The sequence below is a fragment of the Dermacentor albipictus genome, chromosome 4 (genome assembly GCF_038994185.2).
Source record: "Dermacentor albipictus isolate Rhodes 1998 colony chromosome 4, USDA_Dalb.pri_finalv2, whole genome shotgun sequence".
Classification (NCBI taxonomy): domain Eukaryota; kingdom Metazoa; phylum Arthropoda; class Arachnida; order Ixodida; family Ixodidae; genus Dermacentor; species Dermacentor albipictus.
Genome location: NC_091824.1, coordinates 116,292,157 through 116,314,360, shown reverse-complemented (window position 1 = coordinate 116,314,360; position 22,204 = coordinate 116,292,157). Strand labels below are relative to the sequence as shown.

Below are 22,204 nucleotides of genomic sequence, written 5' to 3'. Positions count from 1 at the left end.
GACCGAGAACCAGGTAGCCTGTTCCTGGCCCGGCCCAGTCCAATACACAATAGATAAACACATTTGCTTCTGACGGCGCAACAGCCACGTACACGGCAATAAAGATTGAAAACACAAATTGTTACGTTCTCGCCATCGCCGTCATAGACAGCATAGACGTAGGACACTAGTACTTCCAGCTGCTCAAGTAAGCATTGTTTGGAATGTTATCTAGAAAAAATTCACCAACGATTGCATTAGTGTTTAATTCAAAATTCCAGCTGGCCCACCGAACAAGCATTTGGGCAGCTTACCTGTGGTTTCAAAGCGACAGCGTTAAGGGCTCCGTGTCGCAGAAAATCCGGTTTCGGCGTCCTGCGCCGGGCGTTCCGTGAGCGAAAATTGTCATATATATTTAGATATACGTATATGCCACGCCTTGCGGTATGACGTGCGGTGTGCGCGGGTTATATTTCCACACCATTCTCTCACTAATGTCGCTCATGCCTTGTCTTACGTTCTTGACAAAGTTAGTCCTCCGAATTTTGACAATGACAGCTCACATACAAATGTCATGAAAAAAAAAAGAAACACCGACAGCGCATGCTTTTTATGTTAAGTCTTCTCAGGCTGCAATATGAAAAGGGTCAAGCAATAACAGAAACTTGAAAATGATGTAAATGTCTTGGTGCGGCTGTGCGCTATCCCCGGGATCGGCGCACGCAAGAGGCCGCGTTTCTATGAGAAAGCTCGCTTTCGCGCAAAGCATTCGCCACGAGCGTTTCCCGGTAAATATTAACGGCCACGTAAGCTGCAGTTGCTGGGAAGCTTGAGAAGCAGTCAGGGATCTTTGAATGATATCGCGTTCCACTCTTGGAGACGAAGCTGAAGCGTCGTGCAAATTTTCGAACAGGGATGTGCGTCCTATAATGCTATCTTCCAAGTGACCTTTCCAATTTCAAAGTCGCCAAAACGTCGCTAATTGGTCTGTCTTGTAGCTAAAAAAATGGCCCCGATCGCAACGTAAAAGTATTTGTCTCTAAACAGACAAGAAAGTCGCTTAATCTCGGCACAAAATCGCTAAAATGGCAAGAGTGGCGATGAGTGGTCTGCCAATATTTAAATTCGCTTAACATCATTAGCTTAATGAGGCGCATTTGGTGCGCTGCTTTCGAACCGTTATCGCATGACTATCTTTGAAGAAAGCTTGCGCGACGGTTGGTTTCGAGCCCGGTTCCCACGGCACAGCAGCCCGATGCTATGTCACTGTAAAATAATTTGCACCCTAAAAAGCGCAAAATGGTGTACATGTGTCTATAACTTACAGCCTTAGGGTGTCCGTTATATAGATAACACCCCAAGGGTGTGAGTTATAAACACATTTACACCCCTTTTCATTAAAAAGTGAAAAGGGTGTAAATGTGTACAACTCACACCCATAGGGTGTCCGTTATATAGATAACACCGTAAGGGTGTTAGTTATAAACACATTTACACCATTTTTCACTAAAAAGTGAAAAAGGGTGTAAATGTGTCTATAACTCACACCCTTAGGGTGTCCGTTATTTAGATAACAGCCTAAGGGTGTGAGTTATAGACACATTTACACTCTTATTCTCTTTTTAGGGTGTAAATTATTTTACAGTGATACTCTTTAGACCATGCACGCGCACCAAGAAATCCCAGAGGACACGCTTGCGAGCGTCATTACCAGCTTCAGTGCTCACACTGTGACATTTTGCGCTCGCGAGTCGCGTCGCATGACAACAATTTACTGGTAAACGTGAGAACACGCGGATTTCTAGCTGGCAAGGAAAATCGTAAGTTTAGCGTGAAAAAATAAGCCGATGCGATCGCGCTGAAGTTTATTCGTCAGATATATGCCAGATAAGCTGCAAATCCCAGTTCTCTCAAACAGTGGTGTCAATAACATTTCGTACTTGTCTGCCTTTGGCGCAGTATCTTTTTCTAAAGCCTTATGGACCAATTCACCCAACGAGAAACTTTATTAAGCTACTTTTATTAAGTACAAGAACAACCTCCAGTGGGACACGTTTACGTTTACTTCGTCTGTTAGATAGTTTGCATCTCATTTGCTTCAGTGCCACTTTTGCGTCTGTAAAACGTTATTTGCGATTGCTAAAATTGTGGAATAGCAAATTTCTAATGAACGCATGAACCCCCTTGATCTCCCCGCTCTCCCCATCTACCAATTCCTTTGAGCGTAGTGGGACATTATGGACTGACTTCTGCATATAGTAAACATGGCTTGCAAGGCTAGGAGTGCAGAGAAGATGAGGAGCGGAGGAACACATATCAAGGAAGGACCGACGCTGAATTAACCAGTTAGCTTGCTCCAAAATCATTCTGCTTCCAAGGCAGTCGCTATCACATTTTAATATTCAGCTACAGGTAGTCGTTAGCCTGCTCCTCGTCATTATTTCCAGCTCAGCGAGAGATTATTTCCAGCGCAGCGAGATTTGCATAACGCGCGTACCTCTTTCCTACTTGTTTGTTTCCGTGTCTCTGAGTTGGTATTACTCTTTCCCTTCTCTCGATTGCTCAGCGTTCGAGGTGTTCGGCAGAGCTCCTGGATTCTAATGCTTGAAATAAGGCGCTAAGAAATAACTCCATACTTTTGCGTTAATATAGATATGCAACTTAATTTGGGGAAGCTCTAGTGCTTTTTACTTTCGCGTGACCCGTATGGCAGCGCTACAAAGCGTTGTTATTTGAAAATATGGCTCCGCCTGCATTTTATGGTGGCAGATTTAGAGTGACAAATAGGCTGAGACACCTATGTTAAGATACCTATATTATGTTTTCCTCGTAAACAGCAATGGGTAAGTATTTCTTTGATAAGGTTCGCTTTTGTTCTGCTATACGCCGATACTGACTACTGAATACTACCTGTATACTGACTCGTCTTTTACGCGGGAAAGCCTTTCACGCCGTTCAAAAGACTACCGACACTGGGCCGCAATCCAAGACCAATACACTGCTCGTTGATCACAGGTATTTGCTCTCGTGGAAAACAAAGAAGGAAAGGAAAATAAGAGTTGATGAATGAATGAAGTCACCTGTTCTGTTGCCTTTATAGGACGTGCTGCATCGGTTCTACGTAATAGGCGTGAACTTCTGCCGTCACATAGCAAAAGAAAAAAAAAATATTTTTTTTTCGTGTCAGATCTGAATAATGTGGAAGAGTATCCACTGTATACTTGTCACGAATTTGGCGGGCAACTTTACACCGACTGGACTCAAGACCATTCATCGAGTTAAATATACTCGTACCGCGGCCACACCCGTCACTGGCACGAAAAGCGATTTGTGCACTAGTACAATACTTGAAGTGCACCGGCTTAGGAGATCGTTTGTAGTGTCCCTGTGTATAGCGTCCCTCCCACATGCACTCAGTGCTTACTCTCTCCCTTTTTCATCTTTATATTCCCGTTTCCCCCACCCCCAGTGTAGGGTAGCAAACCGGGTGCTCTTCTGGTTGACCTTCGTGCATTTCCTGTCCTTGCTTTCTCTCTCTATCTTTCTCTTCGCGCGGGTGCTTGTTAAGTCTGCAACAACGAATGCTTGTTCCCAACGAATGCTTGTTCCCAAACTATTACGCTTGCGGCTCGTATAAGGTTGTCACTGATGCCCGATCTCTTATAGCATTCATAACAGCTTATTATTTTCAATGAAGCTTTTGGCTGTCCTGACTTACGAGTCATCGCTTGTGCCACATTACCATCTATACGATTGCTTTCCGATTCGCTACTCCTGCAGCATCGTTAATACGGGGACATAACGCGAAAATACGTTTGAACTGCTTGACATCTGTCCAAAATAAAGAATATTGGCTTTCACTCGAAATTGTTAGAAAGCGGCACCAGTGGGATCGATCTCCTAAGATACCCCCGTATTCTAGAACGTTTCTCCACTCAACACTCCATCTCGACACAACGACGACGATGATGATGATTAATTGGCCTTCCCTTGTAATCGGGGCGGTGAAAAATAGTTGCCTAGCCTGTACGAGTTAATCAGGTATGCTTACATACTTTTCATTCTAACATGTTTGTGTAAATCAAGGAAATAGATAGCAGCGCTAGCACTTGACAGAAGTGGTCACTGCTCCTTATGATCATTTACGGCAATTCTTGAAAAGTGCTACGTCCTCGTTAGTCAAGGCGTAGCGCTGTGATTTTACCCGACTTTAGGGTGCCTCGATGCAGCGCGCCGCCGTACAGGGTGGTGACACCTTGTGGCCTGCGCCGCGCCGCCATTTTGCTCCATGGTCGCCATATTGGGGCGAGTCGCTTGCTGCGCCCGTTCCTTCCAGCGTTTGTAAAGCAGCATTGTTTGGAAGTTTACGAAGCTCCTGTGCTCTGCGCCAGGTGCTGGGCGATTGAACTGTGTTCAATCGCAAAAACCAGCACGCTAGGGTGTTGTACACCGCTGTGTGCCGGCTCGACAACGAAAGGCATGCGCTGTTTTCGCTTTCCACGGGATAAAGAACGGATAAATGTCTGCACCTGTCCGATTTCAGGTACCAGTATTGTGCGGACAGCTTGCTTTTGTTTGTTTGATCATTCTTGAAGCGGCCAGCACGCAGCATTATAAATTTTTCTGTGACGCGAGATGCGACCAGATTTATCTCGATTGATCCGAGCCACGCGCGACTATGTCGGGTTCCAGAATTTTGTCGTTGTCTTTAGCAAGTGATCTCGAAGTTTCCTTACCTGCATTAAATTGAGCTCGGCCGAGAGCGCGGGGCATCCTGTTCGTGGATGACAGCCGAGATCGTTTGCTGCTATCGCCGCCGCGAAGTTGTGCTCAACGTCAACTGGTTGCTGATCTGTAGCAAGAGACACAATTGAAGACTACTGCATGTTACGCACCTTATGAACTCTCATGTCCGACAGCACCGAAAGGCGTTCCTTTATAAAGCAGTTAATCTAGTCAAGTAATTCATCGATTTGAGCATCCCAGTTGGCCAACGTGAAGCTAGCTGCACAGTAGTCATTCCTTCTGAGATCTATGCATGCAAGCGTGTGCTATTTTATTTCTGTGTGCAAGGAGCGCTTAAGGTTGCGAGTAAATGTGTAAGACACCTCAATTTGCTGTCGCAAGCGCATGCTAAACAAGAATATCGGCCGACGCTCCATTGCCCGCCGTATCTGCGTTCGCCTCAATATGGCGGTCACGAAAGCAGTGTCTTCACCTTGTACAGCGGCGCGCTACATCGAGGCACGCCTAACCCGACTTTCTGTGTATGCTCCGCTGGCCTCCGTGAAGCCCTTGGGTTCATGGATAGCAGCGTGAAAGTAAGCAAGTCTGCAACAGCGTTCAGTAAAAGGCGGTTGTGGCTGCGCTGGCAGAAAGGAAGGGCACAGACATCTCAAGAATGGAAAAAAAAGGTTTCCGATGTTTCATCATGCATAGTCAACGTTTTGAAGTATTCGAAAACTATTAAAGAATATTCGTATTTAGTAATAGTCATTTTCGATTCCGTTTCCGAACCGAATATTCGCACAGCTTTGTTCGGTGTAGCAAAGAATGCATCCAGAGTCATGTCCCTATTTCACACAGCACGGGCAGCTGTAACCGAGGGCTCCAGTGCATTAAAGACGTGGAGCGCCCTCCAGGGCAAACAGGACAGACGTTGCACCATTTTGAGTTAAAGGCTCTTAAGTTGGTGGATAAATATTGTATCCTCTTTGAAAAAATATAAGAATGGTGGCTAATGCCACCAAGGCAGACAAAAATCTCTTTAGAGAGAGGCAGATCGGTCGGCCTGAGATGTAGCTTGCTCTGGTCTGCTACTCTACACTAGAGAAAAGTGCCTAGGAGGAAAAGCACTCATGAATAATGATGAAGTGGGAAGGAACTGCGTATGTACAAGTCCACTACGTTGTGGCATCTCTAAAGCCGTTAGTATAGCCCGTTAGTCACCAAGCCACCAATGCCACCAAGCTCGCAATTCGCCTGCTGCGCTAGTGTAGTTTCTTAAAACCCGTGGTTTGTGTTAATCAGCCGTCCAACCCGAAGAAATCTATTGCCTTGAGCACAAGTGTCGTTTTATTGCTTGTGTTCCCTGTCTTTACGTCACCAGTACAGCAGCCGTCTCTCACTACTCTCCACCGCAGGTTCATTAATCCTTCTTTCCTTTAATATCCTTAATGACCAAGTCCTCGCATATAAAGTCCTTATCCATCCAATCTTAGAATATGCAAACGTCGTCTGGTTTCCATATATGCAAAAAGATGTACACATGCTCGAATCAGTTCAACGAAAAGCTGTTCGTTTTATCTACCATAGATACCGGCGCACTGATTCTCCCACAGAGCTGCTTTCCTGCGCAAGCCTAGACACCTAATCAAGCCGCGTCACGCTCCATAGACTCAAGTTTCTTTATCAATTAATTCATAACGCATTTAACATGGATCCTGCTACTTACATTAGTTTTAATCGTTCTAGAGAAACACGTCACAAGCATGACTTTACGATTAATGAATACTCTTGTGCTAACAACACATATTACTTTTCCTTGTTCCCTCGAGCCATAAGAGAATGGAACAGCCTAGACAAATCTATAACTGCGCAGGATTCCTTGGAAAAGTTCGCTGAGCTCGCAGCCTCGTTAGTCTTGTCAACAATCCAGACCTGATGATCATGTTCAGACTGTATTGATTTTGTGTTGTTGCCTACTTGGTGTGTAACTGGCGTATTACGGTACTGTACTGTATACTGTTTGTATTGTTGCCCGCTTGATGTGTAACTGGCATATTATTTAATGTACTGTATACTGTATTCCTGTATCTTGCTGATAAATCCACTCCTGTAACATTCCCAGTGGGACTAACAGTATGTTAAATAAAAAAAATAAAAAAAATACGTTCTCATTTACCTCAGGGTGGATGCGGCAGGCTAACATGTGGCCTATGGTTGCTGCGTTATTTCTGCATGCTCCGCATATACAATCGTCATTGGCAAATATTTTCGTGGAGCACAGTGCTGTCAGACAGCGTAGAAGAATAGTCCACTTACCTTTGAATTATCGTAAAACATGTCTTTTCAGATTTTATTCATCATCATTAACGCCACCACCACCACCAACTTTACGCTTGTTTTTGTCACTTTCAACTCCATTAACGCAATATTTACTTGTAGTTTCTTGGTTCCTCCCCCCCCCCCTTTTTTTCATTATGAGTCCATGTTGTTTCCCCAATGCAACTTCCAAACTTTAGTGGCCTATCTAGTTTTCTTGTTATTCATGAGTTGTTTTTTCGAAACAGAATTTGCTCTGGGCCTCCCGTGCACCGAAGGACACCCAGCCCATCTCTCATTGTACTATGCGCGTCTCATTCGTAGTTTTTGCTATGCCACTACAGCCAGCCTGAAAAAAAAAACAAAAAAAAAACAAAGAAGAAAAAGCCGCTGTTTGAGCGATCTTTAGTCTAGTGCGCACTTCGGATTTTATGCGCATACGTAATATCAAGTTTTCATACTCAAGTTCAGGTAACCATGATACCTTCTCACGCGCCTCGGCTTACCTTATACAGGAAAGGAGGAAGGAAAACAAGAGGTGAAAGGCACACAGATTAACAGATTAAATTCCGGTTGCCTATTCTGCACAGGGGGACAAAGTAAAGGCAGAAAAGATAAGATTTAACAGAAAAGAAAGGAACGCATGAGTTCTCACATTCTAAAGTTTTTCAATGAGCCCCGTTTTCTTTAATACTAACGCTTTTAAAGCAATTCGTGCCGATGTCGCCTGGGATACAGTTACACTTGTCGTCCCCCATAGCGTTTCATACGTGCTTCGTTATGGCCGCGTTCCCCTTGCCTTCCGGCGGGAGCAATTGTTTTCCCACGTAATTCTTCCCGGACCGCCATCGCTACCCTGCAGAATTTGTCGATTAAAAATGTTCAACGTTGAATTGAGCTCAGCATCAAATAAATTGCCATAAATTAACCCAATCATGCGAAAAATATTCGGGCTATTGAACTTGACAGTGCGCTTTACGAATTCGTTCCAAAATGTTATGCGCACGGGTGTTCAGGCTCTGTTTAAGGTGACCCATGGGCAAAGAACGTAAATATAGACAGAATCCTGATGTCTACAGACGCTGTACTCGTTTGTGATTTTTTTTTACAATTTGATCCGCGCATTTAATTATTTTTGCACAACTGCCAACCTCTGTGTCAGGTTTTAGGTAGGCGTGGGATATACGGAACACCAACAGACGAAGTAAATAAAATTAAAGATCTAAAATCACAAACACGCCAGACATGAACAGGACATCGTAACATTGCAAGTAACGAGAGGAAAACAAAACGACTGGAAACGACAACGTACTAAACGGCACGCGTTTCAAGAAAAACTACAGGTACATGACTAAGCATCGCGCAACGTGCCAGTGGCTATCAAACAGTTGCATAACAGAGGATTCAAAGAGGCACAACTCTAACACCTGGGGCCAGCCTACGACGTTGTCGCATCTTTGTTGGCCATACATTACACGGCGGCTGGCGAGCAGAGCAAGACACCACTGCCGTCCTCGTTCTAAAACTCTGACGTTCATGAAACTGGCAAGAAATAACTGGAAGAATGCAAAACAATAGTGACGAAATTGGCTTATTCGAAAATTCAAAATTAAAGGTGTCACCCGCGTTCACCGCATTCAGCTAGTAGTGTTGGTGTTCGACAGTACAGGCGCACAATAACAAAGCAGCTATATAACGTGGCAGACAAGAATCACGTTGAAATCGTGACTCCTATATATCTTAGTTCAAGTTAGTTTCAGAGTACACATACCTAAAGGGCGCCAATACGTGGGAACTATCATTTAAGCAGAATACAGCGCACCCTGACTAAAAGCCCAGCTTTCGCGCCACAAATCCGCGCGTACGCAACAGGCGGGACAAGGAACCCGGTGAGTCAGTCTTCCGGTTCTTCTTCACAGACAGTCTCCCAGTTGACCTCCCGCTGCGACGCGCAACCAAAGGCCTCGCGAAACTCTTCCAGGTGCCGAATGGACGTCGACAATCTTAGCCCGAAGTCGTCGTCGTTCGAGCTGAGAGTCTGGCACGAGTGGTGCAGGGCGAAAAGCATGAAAAATATTTGACTGGCCGAAAACCTGTGAAAGCCGAACGCCGGCTCCCTCCGGTGCCAGCCCGGGGTGGCGACGATACGGGCCGTCGATCGCAGCGATAGCAGGGGGTGCTTCAGATTAGGGGCCAACGCGCGTCCGAAGATCACTTTCGTGCAGGACACGCGATCTGACAGGTGCTCGCTGGTCTCCATATCCAAGTGTGCTCGCTCGACCAGTGCGTCCCAGAGAGCGTCGGCCAGTAGGATTCCCAGCACAGCGGCATTGTTGACAATGGCGCCGTTGATTCGGCTACGGTTTCCTCTGTGGGTGACGTTGAAGTTCAGGAGCGCATACACGGCGGCCGAGATGACGATACTGTTGCCCGCTCTGCTGACGAACGCCTGGAACAAGTTTTCTCGGAACCTGTGCAGCTCTACGAGGCCGCGCGCAGCGTTCATGCGTCGCACCTGGAAAAGTGGAAATGAAAATTCCTTACATCATTAGGAAGCGCAGATATCAGTCTTGCATGAGGTTTAAGGGTCCTCAACAACCCCTTTGGCGCAATTTTGCAGTCATGCGCGACGCGTAGAGCTTGCAAGCGGAGCGCGAAGCCACCTTTTTCTCGAGCTCTCTCTTTCAACAGAAACATTCGCCTCATTTTCTTCCGGCTGCCTCTTCTTACTGCTAGTGTGTATTTATTAATGCAGTGTAATAAACAGGCTGAAGTAAGCGGAAATCTGCTTTCGAATTTCGGTAAGAATTACGCGCTTCCGGAAGAAGCTGAGTGCCGTCTGCTCATGGTCGGCCGCGGACGCCCGTGTAGAAATCAAACTTTGACCACCCTGCTTACCAGCTTCGTAAGCGTCGGGTTTCGCTAATTTCGACTAGTTTTGAAAACACAACTAGCCTCGAACCACACTAAACTTGAGGTCCGACTACCGGCACGCTTGCCACCGCGCGCTGACTCCTGGCCGCTCCTGGCTAGACGCCTTGGCAGACTTCGCTTCGTAATTGGAGCTATTGAAAGCGCTTAAGAAAACTATCCGTTGGTGAAGCTGGTGCAGGACAAAGCTGGTCCGCGCCACGTAGCAGATTGGAGCATATGAGCGCGAGCGCGCACTCAAGCATAGTGCAACAAAGCAAACGCTGCACACTACAGTTGCATGAAGCTGTGGTCTGCTACGTAGCGTAGATACCGCGGCCTTCACGGGATGCCGTGACGATTCCTCTCACTCAGCGCACTGCGGCTCTCCGAGGACAACCACGTTTGGCGCGTCGTAGGTGCCAAAATCGAAATTGGGGTCGCCTATGGGTACATACAAAATCAAATTTGAAGTACGCGCCATGGTGACGTTCTCTAGGCGGAGCGTTGTGGGTACACCAGGATCCGCCGTAGCCTTCGCAGTGCAATGTACTGGTGAAGGAGCGGGTGCACTGCGATGAGCGGGATCATTGGCATCCTTTGGTTGCCAATAACTCCACTTCTCCTGAACGCATTGAACTACCCGCTGCATCAAAGTTATCTGTAAAATAGTCTATTTTAGCTTCAAATGAATTTCTCGACTTTGATAAACAGTGCTTCAAAGCCCCTTTAAATGTTCTATATTGAACTCTCATGCAGTTTGTTGCTCCGTCTATGTCATACCTGGCTGCATCATCCAAAATAATTTGTTCTGCACCCTGTTGCATCAAAACAATTCAGAGGACACATATCGTGCATATACTGATGTCATGATAGACCTGCACTGACTTAGCCTCCTAAGTAGACCCGTCTCAAAGCGCGCCGGCACCTTAAATTGCGGATCTGCCAAGAGATCAGTACAACGCGTACGCAGGCGGGCGTTGCTATGCCTCCCTGGATCAATGTGTATTTCTCTGACTCAATGCGGGGCAAGCGGAAGCGCTAAGGACGTCATTCGAGGACCTCGATAAAGTTCCACCGGAATTCGAAACGCCACTTTATTTGGTAAATGCTAAAGATGCGTGCGCGGTGGCTCGTTTGTCTCGAGATCTACTTAGTCCGATCACGAGTTTTCTGCAAGTCATCTAACCCCCCCCCCCTCCCCCTCATGTAAACGGGACATGCACTGCAATTCTCATTTAGGAGCGTCACGTACTGTATAAATGTGTTAAGTTGCCTACTTGAAATGAAGCGATAGCAACCGGGCTTACTAATATTATTTTAGAGTGATCAATAGTTATTGAACGAGGAATGCCGCTGGAGTCCAGCTGGGGCCCCAGCAACATTGCTTGTTCGATCTCTGTTGCTCACTCGAAGCCTCCAACTTCCCAGTGAACTTCTGTCATGGTTGGATCAATGATACTTTAGCCACCGAGTATTCACCTGGAAATAGAAATCGCGGATCTCCATGGCATTTTCAAAGTAGTTATCGCTGGCGTCGGGCAGATGGTGAGAGTATGGCGCTGTCATGTCCACGGCCAACACGACGCGAACGCCTCGCACCACTCTGCGAACCTCGCTCGAGTTGAGGTGTGCGGAGAAGGTGGTTTGAGCGTCCGCAAGCACGGCATCAGCGACTTTTTCGAATAGCTGTAGCACGACCGCATCTCGGTCTGGACTAGTCATCTGCTGCGTTAACAACACGTCCCAAAGCGAAAACAGTTGCACGATCCGCTTGCTGCAGAAAGACGCCCGAGCCACAAGACTCGGTGCCACCTCCGTATTTATGACTTCTTCGCGAAACACGAGCCACGCCGTGTGCACAGAGAAGTAGATGAGCGCCGCGGCCTGGACGGACGCGTCCTTGTCCGTGAGTACTTCTACGATGGCCGCGAGATTGGGGGGATCCTCAATTCGAATCAGTGGGAACGTCCTCAGAATTACCTTCCATGAGGACATGTCTGCATTGGGAAACACTTCGTCCAGGAAGGTCAATTTCCCGCCGTAGATTCTCTCTTCGAAAAGTTTGCGCGCGTTTCTTAGTCGGGTGATCAGAGTCATCAGGGCTGCGCGAGTAACATTTAGACCAGTATAACTGTTCGCGGCCTCGAACATGACGTTCCTGAACTTCATCGAATCCTTAGAGCCGGTGGTCAGTATGTATGGCGCGGTTACAGCGCCGATGAAGTAGATCATTTCGTTGCTTCCACGCCGTAAAAGAATGTTAGTTCTAAAGATGCTGTAGATGTAGTACCGGAAGTGTAACAGACCGACGAGCTTGAGCAGGTCCGCGGCATGCGGCGAGATCGCAGGTGTTCCCGACCAGCGGTGAAAGAGGTCGATGACGGCTCGCACTGCGTTTTCGGCGGTGAACAGATTTCTGACGGCTGAGACGAGGCAGCTCTCGTGGTGCATCCTGAGGATGTCGCTGACCGGCGAGCGCAGCTTGCCCTGCAGAGTCGGATGGACCACGGCCGAGGCGAGCGCGCGCTCCACGATCGCCTGGCGGTCCAGCTCGCTCTTCTTGTAGCAGGCGTAGCTGATGAAGTTGTTGCAGGGGTCTACCGTCAGGTTGGACAGCATGATTATCGTTTGGATGGCGTCGGGGCAGCAGAAGGGCGGCACTTCAGGACTGGGCTCGGATGAGGTGTCTACGGGCGCGTGGACCAGAGTCCAGAGGAGCACTACAATGACGGACAGAAGCAGTGGCGCTAGCAGAACCAAGTTTGTAAGGAAAACGTCGGGGTGGTCGGTACTCGACGCTTCCTCAGCGGGCATTTCATTGGGAAACGCCTTATGGAAAGAGAGCAGAGATTCTTCTTCTTCTTCTGCAGATGTGGACGTTATGCTCGAGATGCTCCTTTTTTCTTCTCCTTTGACTCGCACCTCATGACATGCTCCAAAGATGCGGCACGAACCATGGGAGGACGCGGCAGTCGTTGCCTCAAAACATGGCTCGTACCTTCAGGGGGATGCATCTGACAAAATACCAAGAGGGGTGAAGGCAAACATTCAAAACGGTGTAAGTAAATGCCAATAAACATTTTTAGAGGGCCTATACATAGATTGAGGATAAAATGAAAAAAGTGTCCCACAGCCGGTACCCTAGCAGCGACACATTCCTGACGCTTCAATGAACTAGTGTACAGCAGTAATCGTTCACCCATGCCTTGTGCCTAATTGACAGGCACCAGAGGACGAAATATTTGGTGTAATAAGCACTAACTCAAGCTTAGTAATTTGAAATATGAGGAACATTGCGTAGAGGGAGGAGAAGCGGCAGCAGGAAAGTAAGAAATGGTTCATAGTTTTTGGTTCATTGCAAAAAGTGCAGACGTTAATTATGGATAAGCCAGATCTATAAAGGTGAAAGTTTATACGGGAAACTATACAACGGAAGCTTGATGAGGTAACCTCGCATTGTTGGGAAAGGCATTTGCTCGTGTTCCACTGGTAATTTAGATGTTGAAAATAATCTGCACAAAGTAGGCATGATTCATTACAATTGAGAAATACAAGACATTTAAATCTAGCTTTCCTTAAAACAGCGAAATCGGGAACAAAATTTAAGACTAATATATTTAGGGACGACGATGCGAGTGAGTCAGCTGATTCATTTAAAAAGATTCCGCTATGACAGGAGACCCATACAAAGCGGACTTTAGGCAAATTCCTACGAAATAGCGGAAAAGAAGCTCCTTTATTCTCTGTATTCGACCTTTCTTCTGCTTTTAGATTTTCCAACAGTGTGCTAAATTGGCGCTGTTGGTACATGTTTTTACGAAGGAACAGCGGAAGGGACGCGATTGACACTAACCTTGTTTTCCGCCTAGACGGTGTCATTTTCCGCTTGTTTTTAGCTACGTCCTGCGGCAGCATTGTTAGCCTATCTTCCTTAGTGGGTACGCGCCATAACTGCTTATCATCATCATTTGTCAGCATCATCATTCATACAGTAAGAACAATTTCTTATTTATTTATTAGGTTTGAGAATAGCATTGTTCCGAATACTATGTTCTTTCTTCATGCTCTTAATGCGGCAATCTCGACTAGTAGCAAATTTAAGACATTTCCAGCGCTTCATAAAAAAAAAGGAAAGCATCATAGAAAAACCGGGAAAACAACAGGACAGCGAAGATGTCTGGTAGATATTTCACGACAGCCTTCAGTGCGAGCACTCGGCATGTTCATTGTGAGGAACTGTGTGTATTTTTGCATGAATACATCGTCTCTGCAGGGAGGGCAGCGCGCTAAATATCGTACTCCTACAATATATCCACAATTATGCTAAGCAAGACTTTGTCTTGCTCAGCGAGTCACCACCATTTTTCCGAATCAGGTGTTCCTGTGCATCTAAATGCGGCATCAGAAATAGTGCATCTTAAAAATGTGGGCCAGTGTGCTACCGGGTATGTACCCCAGCGACCACTGGTCGCCGGTATGTTCCGAATATATGTTCAGGGTGCCCCACGTGACTTTCGCCATCATTTAAAAACTCACTGACGATTACGATACTCCCTAATGCAAAGTTTAAGGACAGCTCTATACGTGTTTTCATTTAGCGATATATCGGCTCGCGCGTATAGTCGGTCTCGTGCGGCACGTTGCAAATGGAGCCAAGTGAGGTGCGACTGCCTGGCTAATCTGGAGATAACGGGACCCAGCGCGTGGAGCAAGCGCGTGGGTGACGAGTTGGCACGATTCACAGAAGCCGCCACCGACAGACCCAGACGACTCGCGCTACTCTGGCGCCATTTCATAGCCATCGCCGCAATGCCCCTCGTGCGCGGCACTACGCCTTTCTCCTCATGGTTTCGTCATACCTTCCTCAGCTTTCGGCCTAATGGTTCTGCTGCCGCCTTCTCTTCGCTTTCCTCCTCGCTCTTCTCTCTCGCCACTTCCTGCATCCCCCGCTGTGCGCACTGTTCGCTCTCATGTTTCGCTGTGTTCGTTTGTTCGGTTACGCGGGGAACGCCGCTGCTCGCTGCAGAAACGGGCGCCTATGAGCTGCGCTCTAAAATATTGTTACGGAAGGATGAAAGAAGAGAGAGGAAGAAGATTGCGAGACGCTGGCTGTTGCGTGTTGTTGGTGGTCAACCATCTTAACTACTCTGACTCATCTTCTATGTATATATATATATATATATATATATATATATATATATTGTAAACACAGTCTTTCTATACTGCCAACATCTCCGTAACTGCGCGGTACCACGGCTGGAAACGGAGCTCCGCAGTGGACGTCGCGTCACCGTCCGCACCATGAATGACGGTAAGCACGCAGGATCAACGTCGTTGCCGCCTCCTACGTCACCGTCGCCAGCAACATCGCTGTCACCTTCGGTTGTGGTTGTACAACCCAAGGATCCTGAAAATTTCTGCGGGACCGATCGTGCCGACGTTGAAGAGTGGGTGGCTATGTATGAACGCGTGAGTGGAATCAACAGATGGAACTCCACGCTTATGCTAGCTAACCGGTTGTTCCACCTAAGAGGCACGGCAAAGGTGCGGTGCGAAAACCACGAAGAGGAGCTAATCAGCTGGGACCAATGCAAGGAGAAGTTGACGGAATTGTTTGGCAAACCAGACGGCCGTAAGAGTGCCGCAAAGCAGGGACTGGCTTCTCGTGCCCATTCCCTCACGGAGTCCTATGTCTCGTACATCCAGGACGTGCTGGCACTTTGTCGTAAATCCGATCACGACATGACAGAAGTTGATGAGGTCGGGCACGTGCTTAAGGGCATTGCTGACGACGCCTTTAATCTGCCCATGTGCAAAAGCTGCTCTACAGCTAGTGCTATCATTAAAGAGTCCCGATAATTCGCGCAGATCAAAAGCTGACGCGTCCTGCTACCATTCGTCAGACTTCCCAATACTGCCGCAACATCGACGTGTGAAGATCAACCCGTACGTTCATGCGTAGCATGCGTCGCCATCAGAGGATGTGGTGCGAATCGTCCGACATGAACTGGATGCGATGGCGCCTGCAGCCTTCTGTTCGCGTAGCCCTGATGCTACCACTTTTTCAGTTCCCCTCGTACAAGCCATCGTTCGCCAGGAACTTGAAAACATTGGTTTACATTCTGTCTGTGCTGTCACCAATCGCAGAGCTGACGAACGCCCTTCTACTATTTTCGCTCCACTCCAATGCTTCCCTCCGCGTTATCGCAATCCGACTGAGTGGAGAACCACGGACGAGCAGCCGTTATGTTTCACTTGTCGCCACACTGGTCATGTCACTCGATACTGTCGCAATTCGTGGCCTTCAACACCTCGCACGCCGACCAATCTGAGCCGTTTTGATTGAAATGCTCGCAATGTTTTGCCCATCTCCGAGTCTAACAGCGCCGACAACTCTGCTAGGAACACGTGGTACAGTCGCGCACTATCGCCGCGTGGACACCAGTCTCGTTCACTGTAAACACGTCGCCCATCGTCACGCGCCGCAGCCACGTCGCCTTTCGTCCCCTGTGACTTTTGGCCGCACCCTTTTGGAAAACTGAGAAATGCAGCCATTGGAGGTGGTGCTGCATTGCCTACTACTGCAGCAAATCCTCTGTTTGTGCCTACAAGGAGAAGTGTAATTTACGCTAAAATAGACGGCGTACCTGTCCAAGCACTCGTCGACACTGGAGCCCACGTATCTGTGATGAGTGCCAGCCTACGTAGACGTTTAAAGAAGGCCCTCAACCCAGCAGCTGCCCGAGTGCTTCGTGTGGCCGATGGCGACGTGCTGGTTGTTCTTGGAATGTGTACTGCGCGATTAAGCATAGCCGGTCGCCCTACTACTGTTCTCTTTGCTGTGATCGACAACTGCCCTCACGACGTTATCCTTGGATTCTACTTTTTATCCACTCATTCTACTCTCATCGATTGAGTGACAGGCGTTCTTCAGTTGGAACTGCCTCAACTCGCCGATGCCCCTAGCACCGGCCCACCGCGCTATTGCTCGCTTCCCGATGTGCGTCTATCACCGGAGGCAGTTACTTACGTCACTTTGACCGCCCAGCCACAGGTTCCTGACGATGTGTGCTTCGCTCTATCATCGACATCCATTTGGACCGGAACGTTGCTGTTCCGCATATGCTGGTCACGGTTACTAATAATGACGTCAAGCCGCCGTGGTTGCTCAGTGGCTATGGTGTTGGGCAGCTGAGCACGAGGTCGGGGGATCGAATCCCGGCCACGGTGGCCGCATTTCGATGGAGGCGAAATGCGAAACCACCTGTCTGTATAAACTTAGGTGCACGTTAAAGAACTCCAGGTAGTCAAAATTTCCGGAGTCTTGCCCTACGGCGTGCCTCATAATCAGAAAGTGGTTTTGGCACGTAAAACCCCATAATTTAATAATAACGACGTCGTTCTACCACTTCTGAATTTCAGCCTGTGCCCTCAAGTGATTCTGGCCGGCATGTTCTTGGCTAGTATTTCTAGTGGTTCCGAATTTGACATTGAGAGTCTGAATGCCGAGAGTGGTTTATTGGCGCCAATTGCAGCTCACAGCTCTCGTTCCTAAACGGATGATCTCGCGAAAATGATTGCGCCTGACCTTATTTCTTCACAGGCCTCGGACATACGTCTCCTGTTTGAATCGTACAGTGACATCTTTGGTTTCGGCGACATGCCTTTAGGGCAAACATCTGTGTTTCACCACCGTATAAATACTGGAGACACGAATCCTATTTGTCGGCGTCCCTATCGTGTGTCGCATGCGGAACGTCGAGTCATCCAATCAGAAGTGGACAAAATGCTCCGCAAGGGGGTCATAGAGCCAACAGCCAGCCCTTGGGCTTCAACTGTCGCCCTTGTGAAAAATAAAGATGGTACCTGGCGTTTTTGCGTCAATTATTGTCATTTAAACAGGATCACGTGAAAAGACGTCTACCCACTACCACGCATCGATAACGCCTTGGACTGCTTGCACGGAGCTAAATACTTCTCGTCCATCGATCTTTGATCCAGCTACTAATAGATTTGAGTTGATGAAATGGACCCCGAGAAGACGGCCTTCATCACACCGGATGGCTTATATCAGTTCAAAGTCATGCTCTTTGGCCTATGCAATGCCCCTGCGAAATTAGAACGTATGATGGACTCTCTTCTGCGAGGCTACCAATAAACCACCTTTGTTACCTTGACGCCGTTATTGTTTTTTCTCCCACGTTCGGCAGCCACCTTGCCCGACCCGCTGCCATCTTGCGGTCTTCCAAAACGCCGGTCTGCAACTGAACTCCACGAAGTGTCAGTTCGGGCGCCGTCAGATTACTGTGTTGGGACACCTTGTTGACGCATCCGGTGTCCGATCAGATCCGGAAAAAGTTCGCGCCGTACGCAGTTTCCCTGTACCATCTTCTGCTTCTGACGTGCGCTGCTTCGTCGGCCTGTGTTCTTACTTTCGCCGTTTCGTCAAGGACTTCGCCGACGTTGCTCGGCCTTTGACACATCTTCTAAAGAACACGCCATTCACATGGGGACCGGAGCAGGCTCACGCGTTCGCCGCTTTTATCGGGTTTCTGACCACCCCTCCCATACTTGCCCACTTTGATCCATCTGCACCGACCGAAGTCCACACTGACGCAAGCGGCCATGACATCGGCGCTGTTATCGCTCAACAACAGTTTGGTACCGAGTGCGTGATAGCTTACACCAGCCGCCTGCTGTCACCTGCCGAGAGAAATTACTCCATCACCGAGCGGGAGTGCTTGGTTTTAGTTTGGGCTGCCTCCAAGTTCCGGCCACATTTGTATGGCCGCACGTTTTCGGTCGTTACAGACCACCACGTACTCTGATGGTTGTCTTCCCTCCGGGAGCAGACAGGACAGCTAGGTCGCTGGGCTTTGCGGCTCCAGGAATTTTCATTTATTGTCAATTACAAGACTGGATGCCTCCACAAGGACGCTGACTGCCCATCTCGTCACCCCGTGGATCCCCCTGATCCTGCTGCGCGTGATCCGGTGACCTGCATGATGGCTTTTACTTACATGACCGACATGCGCGCTGAAGAACAACGCGGTGAAACCTTACAGTCCATCATCGCCGGAGTGCAATCTGGCGCCACTGATGGCACGTGCCGCATGTTCCTGCTGCACGACAGCACCCTCTACCGCCGCATCACCAACCCTGACGGCCCTGAGTTGCTCTTTGTCCTTCCTCGTCATCTGCGACCCATCGCTCTCGAAGAACTTCACGATGCACCGATGGCAGGCACCTCGGAGTTTTGCGTACATACGACCGCGTACGGCGCCGGTTCTTCTGGCCGGGTCTCTACCGCTCTGTGCCTTGTTATGTCGCAACTTGCGAATTGTGTCAGCGCCGGAAGAAACCTCCCCTACCACCTGTCGGACGACTCCATCCAATTGAAGTTCCCTCTGAACCGTTCTTTCGCGTAGGCCTTTACCTGCTTGGCCCTTTTCCGACGTCGACTAGAGGGAATGAGTGGATCGCCGCCGTTACTCATTACGCGGCACGCTACGCGATAATAAAGGGGTTGCCAACTAGTTGTGCAAAAGATGTCGCCGATTTTCTCCTCCACGAGGTCATTCTGCAGCACGGTGCACTTCGACAGTTACAGATCGCGGCCGCTCGTTCTTGTCTCAAGTTGTCGACGGCCTTCTCCGCTCTTGTGCCACTGAGCACAATCTGTCCACCGCCTACCACCCACAAACGAGTGGCCTTGCGGAACGTCTCAAGCGAACAATTATAGAGATGCTGTCGATGTACGTCTCCAACCATCACCGCGACTGGAACGCCACGCTGGCGTTCGAATGTATCGAAATGGAGACTCTTCCACGTTCGTTTTGCGAAAACCACAATGTTTTAATTCCGAAAACGTCTGACGGAGAGAAAGTGCGTTCCGTTGAGGACTACAGGCCAATAACGCTGTCAGATGTCGACTATAAAATATTTGCAAAAGCTTTATCTAATCTATCACTACTGGCGATGACAATTCTCATTGGTTCTCATCGGACGTGTGGGATTAGGAGCCGCTTCGTACGAACCAATATACATATCCCCTGCACGGTTGTGAAGAGTAGCTTGAAATGCTCCAAGTAGATCTAGATTGTGTGAGTCATTCATTGCTTTTTTCTCTTCTGGGGCACGCCAACGCTAAACCCATTGACCTCAAAGGAGGGAAGCTTTGTTATAACCGGATTTCGACTCGTTTAATTTTAACAATCGACTCTTAGAGCCCTGCCTGATCAAAGGCGCCACCTTAAGAGGAGCTCCGGGGCCCAAAACCCCCTCCCCCCCCCCCCCCCCCCCGGAAAGCTCGGTTCTCTTCCTTCGAACTTGGTTTGCCATCTAGTACCTGTGCACAGCGTCGCGCAAGACACTATGTAATGATTTATTATCCATGACGTTGCCGCCCCCTTTTGACCGGTCACTATATATTCGTTTTCCGGGCCACAACATACTAAATAACGAAGTTCGCAAAATGTATATTCCTCTTAACACAAAGATGTATTTTCATAAACGACATTCTTAAACATTGTCAGTGAAAACATTGTTGCAAAATAAAAAAAAAAGTGCATTTTTGTTTTTCCTGGTTACTGCAGTGTGTGTGATGTGCCGGAGGCAGCTGAACATTGTTTTATTAGATGCAAAAACTCGAACTCTGAAAAAGGATTGCAACATCGACCCTCACAGTGTACGATACCTGTTTCCAACTACTTGTGATGGTGAACCATTTCATGTTTTTTTTTCTAACGGCAATGCACAGCTTGTGGAAAGCGTGTATGCAGTAGCCTAACGCAGTACCAATCATAATTAATTTTCTCTATAGCTAGCCCTGGTTTATGACTATCCCATGAAACGCGCCAAGCGTTTTGCACGCTTGGTTTACTGAGGCATGCGCAAGTGGCCTAATGGCTAGAAGATCGATATGTTGTGCTAGTGTTGCTCTGTTCCCATCCTGCCGTCGGGCTCTTTATGTTTATTTATTATTCAAGACAAAATCTTTCTTAGTGACTTACCAACACCTTTCCGTATCAGATATGTTTCAAACTTATTTCGTGGGTCGATTCCGAAGATATAGTGCAACCTAAAAAGAGCCGCGCCAGCGGAATTTCATCGCATTTAGGTTGGAGCTCTGGTATTGTTTCGCACCTTTAATATTTAATATTCGGAGAAGATTTAAGATAAAAGGCATTTGCTGTCAGAGTTATGTTTCATGAAATTAGTTTGAGGGCTGCCATTCTAAAAAAAATCTGAGGAATAATTTTTGGCATTTGCAGCGTGCCGGGCTGCGACTGACGAAGCCTGATACGTCACGCCGGCGACGCCAGGATCGCCGAAGATTTGGCCCCCGTGTGCAGTTCACCGCTCTGAAAATGGCCCGCACCCGTGCGGTCATGTGCGGCGACGAGCTGTCGCCACGGTGGTTGTCGCCGCAGCGCATGCGCTTACACAGGGGCGGCGAGCGAGCCTTTTGTTCTCGTTTGCCAAATGCGCAAACACAGCGCAATGTCTTCATTGCACCGAAACTGTAGGCCAGCCAGCCAAGCTAGCTCGCGATGCGCTCTTGTCGAGCGACTCGAGCGCGTGATACTTGTTCTATTCCCGAGCCGGCCGCGTCAAAGCGCGCCGTATGCCGCCAGTCACGCTGGCTGAGCGGTGACGCTAGACTGTACAGAGCGTCCGCTTCGCGCCGCGTAGCGTGACTGCATCGCGCGTGGCGCCGGACTGTATCCGCGCCTTAAGTGCTGGGCTAGTTATCACGTGGTGAGTGGTTGATCTAAGGTGAAAGGCAGCCAACAGAAGTTCGCAACGCGTAGGCCGAGCGTGTGTGCCACTGCTGTCGCCGTGCGATAATGGCACCGCGGAACGAGCCACTCCTGCTGCTTTGAAGCTACGGAAGCGTCAGCAACGTCGGCGAGTGCTTGAAACGAAGCAGGTTGGCTGGTGGTTCTGACTCGTACGCTGCTAATCATGTTTATTGCGCAAGGGAATAACTCGGCAGTGCCTTCCGCTCTTCAGAAAATCTTCGGAAAGTGCAGGGCAGAATTGAAGAGCGTGGAGTGCGACGTGCGCCTGAAGGTGAGCATATTGTTTTGCTCGCTACGCATTCCGGTTGATATCGTAACGCCTATTTTGTATTTCTTGCATTTAAGAATACCCGCCGTGGTTGCTCAGTGGCTATGGTGTTAGGCTGCTGAGCACGAGGTCACGGGATCGAATCCCGGCCACGGCGGCCGCATTTCGATGGGGGCGAAATGCGAAAACACCCGTG

The 22,204-nt window shown here is 48.4% G+C and overlaps 3 protein-coding genes across 3 annotated transcripts in view; 2 read left to right on the top strand and 1 right to left on the bottom strand.

Annotated features, from left to right (window-relative positions):
* LOC135914667 (uncharacterized) overlaps positions 1-22,204 on the top strand; it is a 74,141-nt gene that overhangs the window by 948 nt on the left and 50,989 nt on the right. The window contains exon 2 of the transcript XR_010568375.1: positions 21,210-22,011. The gene's annotated coding sequence lies outside the window, so the exon portion shown is untranslated. The remainder of the gene's footprint in view (positions 1-21,209; positions 22,012-22,204) is intronic.
* Positions 1-22,204, top strand: part of LOC135914666 (uncharacterized) — a 53,580-nt gene that overhangs the window by 20,081 nt on the left and 11,295 nt on the right. The window lies entirely within an intron of this gene.
* Positions 8,111-12,786, bottom strand: LOC135914652 (uncharacterized). Its single transcript, XM_065447582.2, has 2 exons — positions 11,416-12,786; positions 8,111-9,538 (listed from the first exon to the last, which is right to left on the bottom strand). The coding sequence occupies exons 1-2, from the start codon at positions 12,748-12,750 to the stop codon at positions 8,918-8,920; spliced, it is 1,956 nt and encodes a 651-aa protein (XP_065303654.2). The 5' UTR covers positions 12,751-12,786; the 3' UTR covers positions 8,111-8,917.